This window comes from Martes martes (assembly GCF_963455335.1).
Source record: "Martes martes genome assembly, chromosome: 14".
Lineage (NCBI taxonomy): Eukaryota > Metazoa > Chordata > Mammalia > Carnivora > Mustelidae > Martes > Martes martes.
Genome location: NC_137902.1, coordinates 39,455,002 through 39,467,481, shown reverse-complemented (window position 1 = coordinate 39,467,481; position 12,480 = coordinate 39,455,002). Strand labels below are relative to the sequence as shown.

Here is a 12,480-nt window from a genome sequence, read left to right as displayed (position 1 = left end):
CTTGTGACTGTGTCAGTCTACAGATCTTTGTTCAGTCTGCCCTCCTCCCAAATTCTTGGTGGGGTAGGTCTTCAAGGCAATTGAACCAGCTACTTGCTTCCAGAGAAACAAATCTAGGTGAAAAGGGTTGCCTGTGGAATTCATCTTGCTTCAGACATGTACAGAGTTAAGGGTAGGAACCCAGAGAGCCTTTTAAGGGATTCATTGGACTGTTGAATGAATTTTGTTTGAAATTCCTCGGACTGCTGTCACGTATGGTTAGTTACACTCCACGCCAGTCTCGGAGGTGTTGTAAAGACTAACCCTGGAAATTTGAGTTCCAAACCCATCTTTTAACTCTCCCCCCTCAAAACATTTCCCTTTCTGCTTGTTAGATGAAGAGGACAACTTATTCGGACCCCCCAAGCTGACTGATGAAGACTTCTCCCCATTTGGCTCCCGAGGTGGCCTGTTCAGTGGAGGGAAAGGACTTTTTGATGATGAGGATGACGAGGTGAGTCCTTGGTAATCAGTGAAGCTCCCCCTCCTTGTGTCATGGGTTCACAATCAGTAGGGAAGAAACGGCTTCTTAGTTGCAAATTGTACTTTCTCATATTTTGAACTAAGGATCACAAAGTGAGAAAATACTGTATCCTGATGCCCTTTGTTAGGTGGAAAGAGGTTGTGAGAGCGTTCATAGTGAATACTCGATCACATGGTTATTTCTTATCTGTTATTTTCTTCCATTATATTTAATTCCTGGATAGACCTAAACTCTTTAAGACTCTGATTTTGCTGTAGTTTTAACTTTGAAACTAAATTCTGGCAGAGCAGTAGATACATATCTTTAAACTTTACAAGGTACTTTTCTTTAGAAATCCTCAAATGCAGCTGCATTTTCCTTTTTTTTTTTTTTTTTTAAATTTCATGTCCCGTACTTTCATGCAAGCAGAGCGACCTCTTCACAGAAGCCCCTCAGGATCGGGAAGCTCAAACCTCTGTTAATGCAGGTAAGCTTGTGTTGAGGCTGGCTCTTCTTATTCGTGAACAGAATTCTGGAACTTAATTTCTCAGTAGGAGGAGGAACCCCTACAGTTGTTCCCCAAGCTTCAGCTCGTTAGGCAGGAAGCTGTTTTATAGCCTTGGTCTAGTTAAGAGCTTCTGATTTTCTCTAATTCCTGTCTTGTAAACCCACATCATAGTTTTGTCTCTTTTTAAAATTTTGTGTATTTTAACATTTTTAAAATTTAAATCCAATTAACATAGAGTGTATTCTTGATTTTAGAGGTACAGGCCTGTGATTTGTCAGTCTTCTATAATACCCAGTATTCATTATATCACATGCCCTCCTTTATCTCTTTCTTAATAGAGAAGTCATAAAAAATCAACTGGAAAAGTACTCTGTAGTGTTGATGATATTTTAATTTAATCATGTTTAATTCAAAGAAGCATTTCTAGAATTCTGCATATAAATTGGAGGTCAGTAATTCCATTGTCCGGTGTTCATCAGAATCGTCTGTGGAGCACACATGAAAAAGAAAAAACTTGACAAATTTTATTCATTCCATATGTGGTAGTTCTTGGGATTTGGGAATTAATTAATTGAAGCAAATGGTCTCCTTGGGTCACCAGCCATCAGATTTTGGACTTGCTGTGATGCTGTTGGTTTGATGTCCTGCCGTTCCTACTCTCTACTTTTTGGCATCAGTGGATGCTGGTTTCCCCTTCTTATTGTTATTGTCTTCATTTTTTTGTTGTTGTTGATATTTCACAATTTTTGCTATTCTCTTCGACTTGTTTGTTCTCCAGTTGGAATGCACAGAGCCAAAACTGTTAAGGAGGCCTGTTTGCTCTGCCTCTGCCTTCCCTTTGGGCCTTTCCCCTTCCTTGGCCCCTCAGCCCACCCAGTGCTATTGTTTGACCAGACTCAGAGTGATCATCCCTGGGAATCAAAGCTTGGATTTTATTAGTACCAAGAAAAAAGTACTGGGGTTGAGAGAAAAGTGAACTAAAGCTAAAGAGTTTTAAAATGGCTCTTTTAGGAAAAATTAGTTTCCAAAGGTCTCCCATTAGCTCTGTATTGTGTTGTACATATTTCAGTAAGGTGCCTTTAACAAGAAAAGTCATCTTTCCTGAAGTGGTAATTTTTTTCTTTCTCATTTTTAGCGTCTTCGTCCTCCAAACCTGGAAAGAAAATCCCAGCAGGAGCTGTTTCTGTATTTTTAGGTATCATGACCTAGGGTTTGTTTTTGAAAAACCAGCTAAGTACTGTTTTGTCATTTTTTAAATTGTCATCCAAGTGCCATCTGGAGAGTAGGAGGAGCTTCAGAGGGCAACGGATAGCCTGCAGGAAGAGCTCATTCATTGGTGTTAGCTCATATTCTTTCAGAAGGCAATGGCCTTGGACTTCCTTTTGTTTTAGTGACCAGGTGATTGGCGTCATGGGATGTTCTGTAGCAGTAAAGAATGGGGTTTGTTGGGTCCTGTTAAAGTGTTTTGTGGATGAGCGGAAACTGATTGTTCTTGGTGGGTGGTCTTTTTTTCCCCCTGTAAAATCCAGAGACCCACCCACACTGGCTCACTGCTGTGGCTGTCCTGTCCCTCCACCCACAGGGGACACTGATGTGTTTGGTGCCACCTCTGTTCCATCTCTGAAGGAGCCCCAGAAGGCCAAGGAGCCCCAGAAGCCTGAGCAGCCCACTCCAGGGAAAAGCCCGTACCCTCCTGCCCCAGCTGGCCTCTTTGATGATGATGATGACGACGATGACTTTTTTACGGCATCCTGCAGCAAACCTTCCAAAACAGGTACCTCTTCCAGCATCTTTTTCTGGGAATTGAGCCAGGGAGAGAATGTTGACAAAGCTTGTCAAGTTCTCTGTGTCTTCCAGTAACAGGGTCCCTCCTCAAGCGTTCCTGCCATAGAGTGTTATCTCGCCTTCCTTAGTCATGGTGCCTTAGGGGTCTCTGTTTTCCGAACAATCTTTTCTGCTTTGGAAAATAATTACTAGGTTTATCTGCCCTATGGAGAGCTAAAATCTGTTCCCCTGTAGTACCTTCTGAAGATTTCTGGTTGTGGCCCTTGGAGTTATAGAGGAAGTTTTAATGATGCTTTCTTCTGGCAGCACGTAGTAAATGATACGAGCAGAATGCCACGTGTTAGCTGTTCAGTTCCCCGCTTCTCATCCCTGTGCCAGGAAGCCCACCTAACCTTAGCCTTTCTTATATGGCAGGGTTTTCAGCCCCTTGGCCACTTTGGCACTCTCCTTTCTTCTCTCCTCAAATTCAAGCCCATATGGTCACAAAATATGCTCTTCTTAATATGCTTAATATGCTCTTCTTAAATCAGTTGCTTCTGTGCAGATGAGTCTTCTGGGACTCTCGTCAGAATGCAGATTCACATTCAGATTCAGCAGGTTTGGGGTGAGGCCTGTGATTTCTGCATTTCTGACAGCCTCCGTGGTGGGAAACACCAAGTGTTTTTCCAGAAAAAAAGGATGCTACTAGGTGTACAGTTTCCAGCAACATGAGAAGAAGACTGTTATTTTGAAGACAAGGTGAACCAGGATTCAGTGGGAAACACATTCTCTGGGCTTAGCTCCTTTTCCAGTGGTGAGCGTGAGAAGTAAGGATAGAAACAGAAACCTGAGAGAAATGATCACCTAGTTATTTTAGAAAGTGTGCAAACAGATGCATAAAACACTCAGATCTAGGCCGACTAAAATGTCAGTGAATAAAGGTCGTGGTGCCTCTCTTGGCCTGGAAGGACTCTCGCCAAGTGGGGATTGTTGAGAAGTGATTTAAAATTACAGAGAAGTTGACAGCTGCTGCAAGTCAGTGTCCTCATTGCAGTGACACATACCTCGTTCCATACAAGAGTGCTCTTGGTAGTGAAAGGCTGGAGACTGCCCTGGTTCTTACCCATAGAGTCGACAGTGGTCTCTTGTTCAGTGGGATTTGGTGAAGTGTTACAAAAGATGAAGTCTATGTATGTTGACATGAGAAAGATTCTGTAGGTATGTTAAGTGAAAAACATAAATCATAAGAAATATTAGAGTTATGTTATCATTTGTAGGTTTATTTGTGAGTCACTGAAATGAGTATATCAGTGTATCCTTTGGAGGAATTAGGTATGTGTATATAAACTATTCCTGATGGTGGTTTTGTTTGGGTGGGCAGGTGGAGTTATGTGGGAGATTTCAGTATTTGTTTTTGTGTGTCTTTGTAGTTTGGCTTTTAATATTTATTTATTTATTTATTACTGTTTAAAAAGGATTTTATTTTTAAGTAATCTGTACCCCCAACATGGGGCTTGAACTCACAACCCTGAGATCAGGAATCACATGCTCTGCTGACTGAGCCAGCCATGCGCCCCAGTAGTTTGATTTTTTATATATTTAAAGATTTTGCTTATTTATTTGAGAGAGAGAGAGCGTGGGGGGGAGGGCCAGAGGGAGAAGCAGATCCCCCACTGAGCATGGACTGCCCTCCCCCCTGCCCCCAAAGTGGGACTCGATCCCTGGACTCCAGGATCATGACTTGAGCCAAAGGCAGTTGCTTAACCAACTGAGCCACCCAGGTGTCCAGTAGTTCCACTTTTTAAAAGGAAGACCCAACCCTTACTTCTCAGGTTCCTAAGGTGGTTGCTTCTTAAATGATCTATCTTTCTTTAGGTCTCTGTTTACCTTTAATGGCAGTCCAAGCTAGTCTAAGCGTAGGACTCCGCTGCTTGGATGAGTGTGTGAGCCAGGTGGTTAAACCACTGGTCCTGTATTTCATTTGAGCTGCTCTTGTGTACTTTGAAAAATTCCAACTTAATACTGTTTCATAACCAATCAAAAAATAATATTCTTCTGTTTACTCCTTGGGAGGGAAGAATTTTTAATCTGTGAATTTAGTGGTGGGAGTTTTGATTTTAGTGTAATTTTCTGCTGTGGTATCTGTTTTAAAGACAAAGTCACATCCACCGCCAATATCTTTGATGATGAGGAAGGAGATCTGTTCCAAGAAAAAGCAGCTGCTTTGCCAGAAGCCACTGTGACTCGGACAGAGGAAAATAAAGCAAGGGCAGAGAAAAAGGTGAGCAGGAAGGAAACTTAACATAGTGAAACCTTGTTAAGTGTTGATTTGAGGCATCTTATGAGTCTGTCTGGAACCCAGAGGGAAGTGGTATTTCCTTTCAGGTGTATGGTGAAGGACTTGAATCATACCGCAAGGTGAAAGAACGCTGAGCACTGACATCCGAATACCTACCACCTAGATTTTAGAATTGTTTGGATTTTGCCTTGCTCAGTGGGTTTTACCTCCATGGATGATCTGTTCCTGAACCAGTTATCATGTTAAGGGTTACAAAAGAATGTTTTTCCAGTTCTCTCATTTCTTCTGTATTAGCTGACATTTTTCCAAACAGAACTGAAGAACATTCTTTCCTCTTTCTTTCCTGATTTTTAAGTTGTCACTATAGGATTATGGATTCTCTCTTCAACCTGTTACAAACCATTAGCATCACTGTTTTTGTTTGTTTGTTTTAAATGAACCTGTGTTTGGCTAGCAGGATGCATCCCCATCAGCCTTTAAGCTCTTCTGGCTGTTGTCCCTTTCCTTGGTATCCTACATAGCTTGATCCGTCCTCTTTCTTTCTTTCTATTTTAAGTTTGTTTGTTTGTTTGTTTAATGATTATTTATTTTACAGAGAGAGCCTCTGCACACATGTGCATGAGGGGGTAGGGCAGAGGGAGATGGGGAGAGACAATCTCAAGCAGACTCCTCCTAGGCATGGAGCCTGGCACAGGAATTGATCCCAGGACCCTGAGATCATGACCTGAGCCTCAATCAAGAGTTGGATGCTTAATGGACTGAGCCACCCAGGCGCCCCTATTTATTTATTTAGTAATCTTTTCACCCAGTATGGGGTTCGAACTCATGACCTTGAGATCATGAACATTGATCAAGAACATTGCATGTTCTTCCAATCGAGCCAGCCAGGTGCCCTGATCATCCTCTTTCTAAAGCACCTCTTGTGTGTCCTTTCTATGAAACCCAGACCTTCCCACTGCTGACCACCTGTGCCTTAGCATTCAGTTCCTGGCAGGCTTCTAGGGGTAATTTGCCTTTCTCTGCTGGCTCCAACTATACATGACCCATTTGGATACTGAATACCCGGATCCACCAGATGTACCCTCTGGCTTAAGTTTTCTCTTCTCCTGCAGTTCCCTCTGCCTGGCGTGTCCTCCCTTGTACCATCTCCTGTGTTTAGGCTTTGTCCTGAGAAATTTAGTTTATTGAGGAACTATTTTTTTCTTCTTTCCTAACTTAAATCGATTTTTAAATTCTCATGATTCTTCTTTTGCATTAGTTCTTCGTACATGTTTAAGGTCTGCATCTTCTTCCCCTGGCACATGGCCTGGTGCCTTACCCGAGCAGAGACCCAGTCTGTATTCCAAATGAGTGTTTGAATAAACCCTTATTTCTCTTTATCTTGTTTGTTGTTAACCTTTAGGTTTTTGGTTTTTTCTGCCCCCCAAGGTTACCCTTCCTTCCAGCAAAAATCCCAAGCTCTTGCCAGAAACAAAGACTCAAAAAGGCTTATTTTCAGATGAAGAGGACTCTGAGGTAAGGAATTCTCGTTCTTAGTTCTAGGGAACTAGTCTTTGTATATGACAAAATATTTCTAAATTAGGGTTTTTTAGTAGAGGTACAAGATCTTTTATTAAATACTTCTTTTTTTTGAAATTCATGTTTTGAGAACACATGGTGTTTAGAAAGCAGTATGTGTAGTAATACTTTTTACTGTTGAGTTTGAATCCAGTGCATCTCCTGGGAGAAAAATACTCTCTTGAGGATGCTCAAATCTCAGGCTCTTTGTTGATCCGCGGTGCGGTGAGGTGCCTTTACCAGAGCAGAAATCAACATGCTGTTTCCTTTCTCAGTAGTCTCATTGAATAACGGGCTTAGTGCCTCATGGTATGTATTCTGGCATAGCCTTTTATCTTGTGACCAGTAATGGTTTGTGGGCTGGCAGTGTTTGCAGACAGCCTCGGTTCTTGAAGGTTCCCATCTGGAAGCATCTTTCCAGTGGAACAGCAACCCTCTCACAAGTGTCTCTCACAGGCCTAGGTCCTTTTAGATTTGATTTCATGCCTCAATCAAGAGTCAGATGCTTAATGGACTGAGCCACCCAGGCGCCCCTATTTATTTATTTAGTAATCTTTACACCCAGTATGGGGCTCAGGGGATCAGAGACCTGTCTGAAAATGTAATGGGCATCGTAAATCCCCTTTATAGAAAAATACATGGACATGGCAGAAATTTACATGTAATGTCAATAAATTGTGAACTCTGGATTAAGCTTTTGTGGTTATTTTAGGGGATCAGAGACCTGTCTGAAAATGTAATGGGCGTCGTAAATCTCCTTTACAGAAAAATGTATGGACATGGCAGAAATTTACATGTAATGTCAATAAACTGTGAACTCTGGATTAAGCTTTTGTGGTTACTTTGCACTAACAGCCAGGATGGACGTACAACTCTTTGGAAGTGGACTGATTGCCATTGATGTAAATAAAACCTGTGAGGCTTATATTTCATTGACGGCCAGTGTACAGAAGATAGGAACTAACCAAACTCCAGTTAAGCCAAACTCCTGACACATGAGCACAGCATGGTGGGGCCTCGCACTCTAGTCTCATCCCACGCTCCCGGCTTCCTCATCCTCAAGCACACCTGCACTGACTCCTGCCCTCTGGGAGTGTTTGTCCCAGAATCTGGATACCTTGCTTCCTTCCTTCTTACAGTTTTTTTTGTTTGTTTGTTTTGTTTTGTTTTTTGAGGCCTCCTCTGACAATCCTTTGCATGATTGCAAGCCTGCCAGCACTCGCCACACCGCACTCCTTGCCTTCTCTTCTGCTCTGTTGTTCCCCACGATATGTGTTGCTATGTGACATTTCATGTGTACTTGTTCATTACCTCAGTCCCAACTAGAATAAGCTCCATGAGGGCAGGCCTTTTTGTCTCCTCCTATACCTCTAACACTTAGGCTAGTGCTTGGCCTTTGCTGAGCCAATTTAAGAGTTGTTGACTACATGAAAAAACCAAATGTGAGCAATTTCAGTGACTTAAAATGTGTTCCAGTTCCTTATTAACTGTGGAATAAGTCATTCCCAAACTTAGTGGTATCAAACACCAGTAAGTTTTATTATCTCCTGTGGTTCTAGAACCGGACTGGGTTCAGCCAGGCACTTGTCAGTTAGGGTCTCTCGTGTGGTTCTGGTCTGAAGGTGGCTGGGCTGAGAATCTTCTCACTCCTGTGTCCGGTAGCTGGGCAGAAAGACTCAGACAGCTGGGGCTCTGGGGGCACCCTTCTCCATCTTTCTGTGGTCTCCTGGCGTGGCAGCTGCAGGGAAGGTGGGTTCTTAAGTGGTAGCACAGGGCTGCAAAGTGAGATTGCCCAGAGAGCAGTGCAGAGGCTATATTGCTCTTTGTAACCTGGCCTTGGGGGTCAGCGTGGTCGAGATAGTCACAGAGGCCCGCCGAGATTCCAGGCGGGGCGATGCGGACTCTACTAGTTGGTGATAGGAGTGTATAAGAATTTGCAGACGGGTTTCACAACCACCACTGAAGGCTTTGTCCCATGTGCATTGTCATAGATTGTTAATACTGGATGCTGTTGAGGTACTTAGGCAAGGAAAAGTGAGACAAAGAAATCTTTCTGTAAGTGAAATCTTGCCAGTGTGTAAAATGCAGGAGAGGCTGTCGCTCCCCCCATGTGGCCTCTTTACCTGAACAGACCCGTGGGACTCCATGGGGTCCAGGTGAATCCACTGGGCTGAGAAGAGTTCTTCTCAGTTAATGAATTCATCAGGTCTGTGTTTGAGAGGAGGCATTGATGCCATAATAAAAAGAAATACCCAGAGAGCTCTCAGAAACTGTGTTCTCGTCCTATTTAATTGTCTGGCTCTTGGCTGTTAATGTTTCTGTCCTAAGGGAACAGGTATCCTATTTTTATGTTTCTAGTTCATGCAGCTCAATTTGCATCATAGGCTGACACTTACCACATGAAGTTTCTTCAGAGTCTAGTAGATGTTTTGCAGCATCTGTTATCTATAATTCAAGTAGAATACCAAACATTTTAAAATGAAATACGGATTTGTATATATTTGGAAGAAATAGTATCATACTTTTATAAGGGGAGAGGAGAGTGTTAGTAAATATAACAAAGTCATATATGCAGTAATTTGGTAATCTAGCCTCTACTTCCGTTATTGAATCTGTTTAATTGCTCCAATTCCCTGGGCAAAAAAAGGAAGTCATTGTTACTTTTTTAGCAGGATAATAGATCAGTTGGGAAATGTTGGCCATGTGGGAGTTCAGAAACCCCAGAGTTCCAGTGAGGCCACCTGGAGTTCCATGTGGGCCTCTTCCTTCTCACACACCGACGTTCGTGCTGCACCCGCCAGTACAAACTGACGCGTCTTCTCAGCCAGCTTCCCTCTCACAGAGAGACATAGGTTCACGCAGCCATCATGCCATAGTCTTCAGTGTTTTATATTTAACTGATACTTTAAAAGCTGATCTGTCTTGTTAACCAGGAACTCTAATCTTGGTCCAACAGGATTTGTTTTCTTCTCAAAATGTGAGTAAGTCAAAAGATGCGTCTCTCCAGCCTAGCAAACTCCCCACGTCAGTCTCGCTTTTTGATGATGAAGATGAAGAGGTAAACGGTATTACTGCAATGCAAGATAAATAAGTTTTTGATGAGTAGAAAACCATTGCTGATGTAGCTTTATAGTCGGAGGCTCATCCAGTAGAACAAGGTGATGAGAGGCAGTGAAACAATCTGAGGCTTATATAACAAAAATATTTTAGTTTTTGTCTCTGCCTTCTTCCTTGACTCCGAGCTGTACAGTGGGCAGGACATTAGATTATTAATTTTTTAAAGATTTTATTTATTTATTTGAGAGAGCCCACAAGCAGGGGGAGCAGCAGGCAGAAGGAGAGGGAGAGGCAGGCTCCCTGCTGAACAGAGATCCTGCTGTGGGGCTGGATCCCAGGACTCCGGGGGTCATGACCTGACCTGAAGGCAGACACTTAACCAACTGAGCCACCTGGGTGCCCTATGGACGTTAGATTCTTGACCCAGCTCTTAACGGAAGGCTTTGTAGATTTCATTTTAAAAATCTGTCTTTAAGAAAATACTTTTCAGAGGATGTCTTTATTATACCCAATGACCTATGAGAATGTCTTGAAGAAAGCGCAAATAGAAGACAGCTATGTCCTCACCTTGTTTTTCTTTCCTACCCTGGATGAGAGAGCAAAGTGGGGAAAGTAAATAAGAGGGAAGACGACTCAAACCTTCTTTCTTATGCAGTACTGTGCAGTGGTCAAGCTCATGGGCTTTGGCACCAGACCCCTGCATTCACCTGCAAATCGGGGACCTTGGGCAAGTAACTTAAACTTCCCAAATCTTATATGGCTTAATAGTATGTGGAGTCATTGTGGCAGCTGAAACAGCTCATGTAAAGCTCTTGGCACTGTGCCTGGCACAAAGTAAGTGCATGGGAAGTGTTCACTGTTGTCATTAGACTCTCTGTCGGATAGCAGTTCATTTGGCCTTCCTACCTTCCCACACTTTGCTTCAAGCTTCCCTTTATCAAATCTTTACGTTTTAGGACTATTCATCTGCTGTGGTATATTGTATATTGAGTATTTTTTTTGTCTAACTCGGGCTCAGGCACTCTGATGATTTTGTTTCTATTACCTTAATGAAAATAATAGATACTTTTGGAATGCTTGACTGTACCAAAATCGGTAAATGCCATTGAACCTGAGAATCAGATCTTTAGTAGGCCAGTGATTTTATTTGGTAAACTGTTTCTTATGTTTGTATCGTCTCTCTAAAATTAACCAGAAAACACAAGTCATTCCTTCCCAATGTCCCAGGTATGTGTCTTTTGTAGATGAGAGAGTGGAGAAAGCTCCCAGTTTCTCTCTATAATTCATTGCTCTGGTTTCTAAGTCATAGAAAGGTGTGCAAGTTGCTGCCTGTCACACGGGCTGGGCTGCTCTCACTGATGAGCATAGAGGGCCCACTCATAGCCGGCCTGAGTGGGGCCAGGTTTCCTCCTATCTCTGTGACCTTGGCCTCCTCCTGCTCCCTCCCAAGTGTTTTGCCTTTGAGTTCCATATGGTCTGTTCCCTTCTGTGGTTGGAGAATACAGTTAAAGAAGATTATAGACTGTTGTTTTAGGGTCATCTGTAGGAGAAAAGTGGGATTTACTGGCATTTTGTGATTATATGTATTCTGTACTTGACCAGAGACTTATTCTTCAACAGTTTGACACGGAAGATTGTCTTATTTTTTGCTTTATGTCTATAAAGTTACCATACTCTTCTGCCATTTGTTTTTCTAGGATAATCTTTTTGCGGCAACAGCTGCTAAGAAGCAGTCATCATCTCTTCTAACTCAGAGCCAAGAAAAAGCAAAACCATCTGAGCCCTCCAGAAAGAAAGCATCTGCTTTGTTCAGCAGTGATGAGGAGGTGGGTGGAAAGTTTCTCCTGGAGAAGAGCAAGAGGTTGTTTGATGGGATTTAAGAGTTACAGCTATCCTAAACATTTTTTTTTCCTACCTGTTTTGTATCCAATGAAGTTTAGTCACCAAAGATTTTGTTCATAAAACTGTCTCATTTTTTTCCGGAAGAAGGATATTTAGTATAGTATATTAATGTAAAAATTAATGTTTTCAGAGAACAGTTGAGAATAAAAGAAGTATACATCTTAAATTATAATATATGCCAATTCAGATGAGTTAGGACTATTTTATATTGTTAAATGGTTATTATGTTTCATTAATCAAGAACTGTAGCGAGACATGGTAGGAATATCCTCTGCAAGTTTAACTCCTTTTTTGTGAGGCCTGACGGTATTTTTATTTGCTGTCTTCGTATAGATTAGCAGAGCTAATAGTGAATATGGTTTAGTTCCTGATTTAATTGTATAGAAAAAGACCTTAAATATAATGACATTACAGACCCTGAGCGTTAAAAATCTTTTTGTATTAAAATAATTGTTTTTTATTTTAACATTGGAGGCAAGTTATGAAGGCATGATGTGGATGGAGAAATTATAGACATAGTAATGTGTTCTATTGGAAGCAACTTATAATGATACAACATAATTTGCTTTTTCTACTCAAACATACAAATTTTATGATGGATTTTCCATTTTTTTTTCTCTCTAGCATTGTTTTCAGTTGTTCTCCTTATAGTAATGGCCAACTATCTGGAATTTTTTCCTACACAGTATTAAAGTGGTTCAGGGACAATAAAAATACAATTGACTTTTGAACAATGTGGGATACTGTTGACCTACTGTTGACCAGAAGCCTTACCAATAACATGGATAGTTGGTTAACACTTAGTTTTATATGTTACATGTATATATGGATTATGCGTTGTATTCTTACAATAAAGCAAGCTAGAAAAAAATTGTTAAGATCATAAGGAAG

The 12,480-nt window shown here is 41.6% G+C and overlaps 1 protein-coding gene across 4 annotated transcripts in view; it reads left to right on the top strand.

Annotated features, from left to right (window-relative positions):
- The window catches only part of WASHC2A (WASH complex subunit 2A), a 53,899-nt gene that overhangs the window by 17,676 nt on the left and 23,743 nt on the right, over positions 1-12,480 (top strand). For all 4 annotated transcript variants that reach the window (XM_080822871.1, XM_080822870.1, XM_080822873.1 and 1 more), the window contains exons 12-19: positions 375-493; positions 932-989; positions 2,146-2,205; positions 2,593-2,784; positions 4,928-5,055; positions 6,502-6,588; positions 9,587-9,688; positions 11,385-11,513. In XM_080822871.1, coding sequence (XP_080678997.1) covers positions 375-493; positions 932-989; positions 2,146-2,205; positions 2,593-2,784; positions 4,928-5,055; positions 6,502-6,588; positions 9,587-9,688; positions 11,385-11,513 — 875 coding nt within the window. The remainder of the gene's footprint in view (positions 1-374; positions 494-931; positions 990-2,145; positions 2,206-2,592; positions 2,785-4,927; positions 5,056-6,501; positions 6,589-9,586; positions 9,689-11,384; positions 11,514-12,480) is intronic.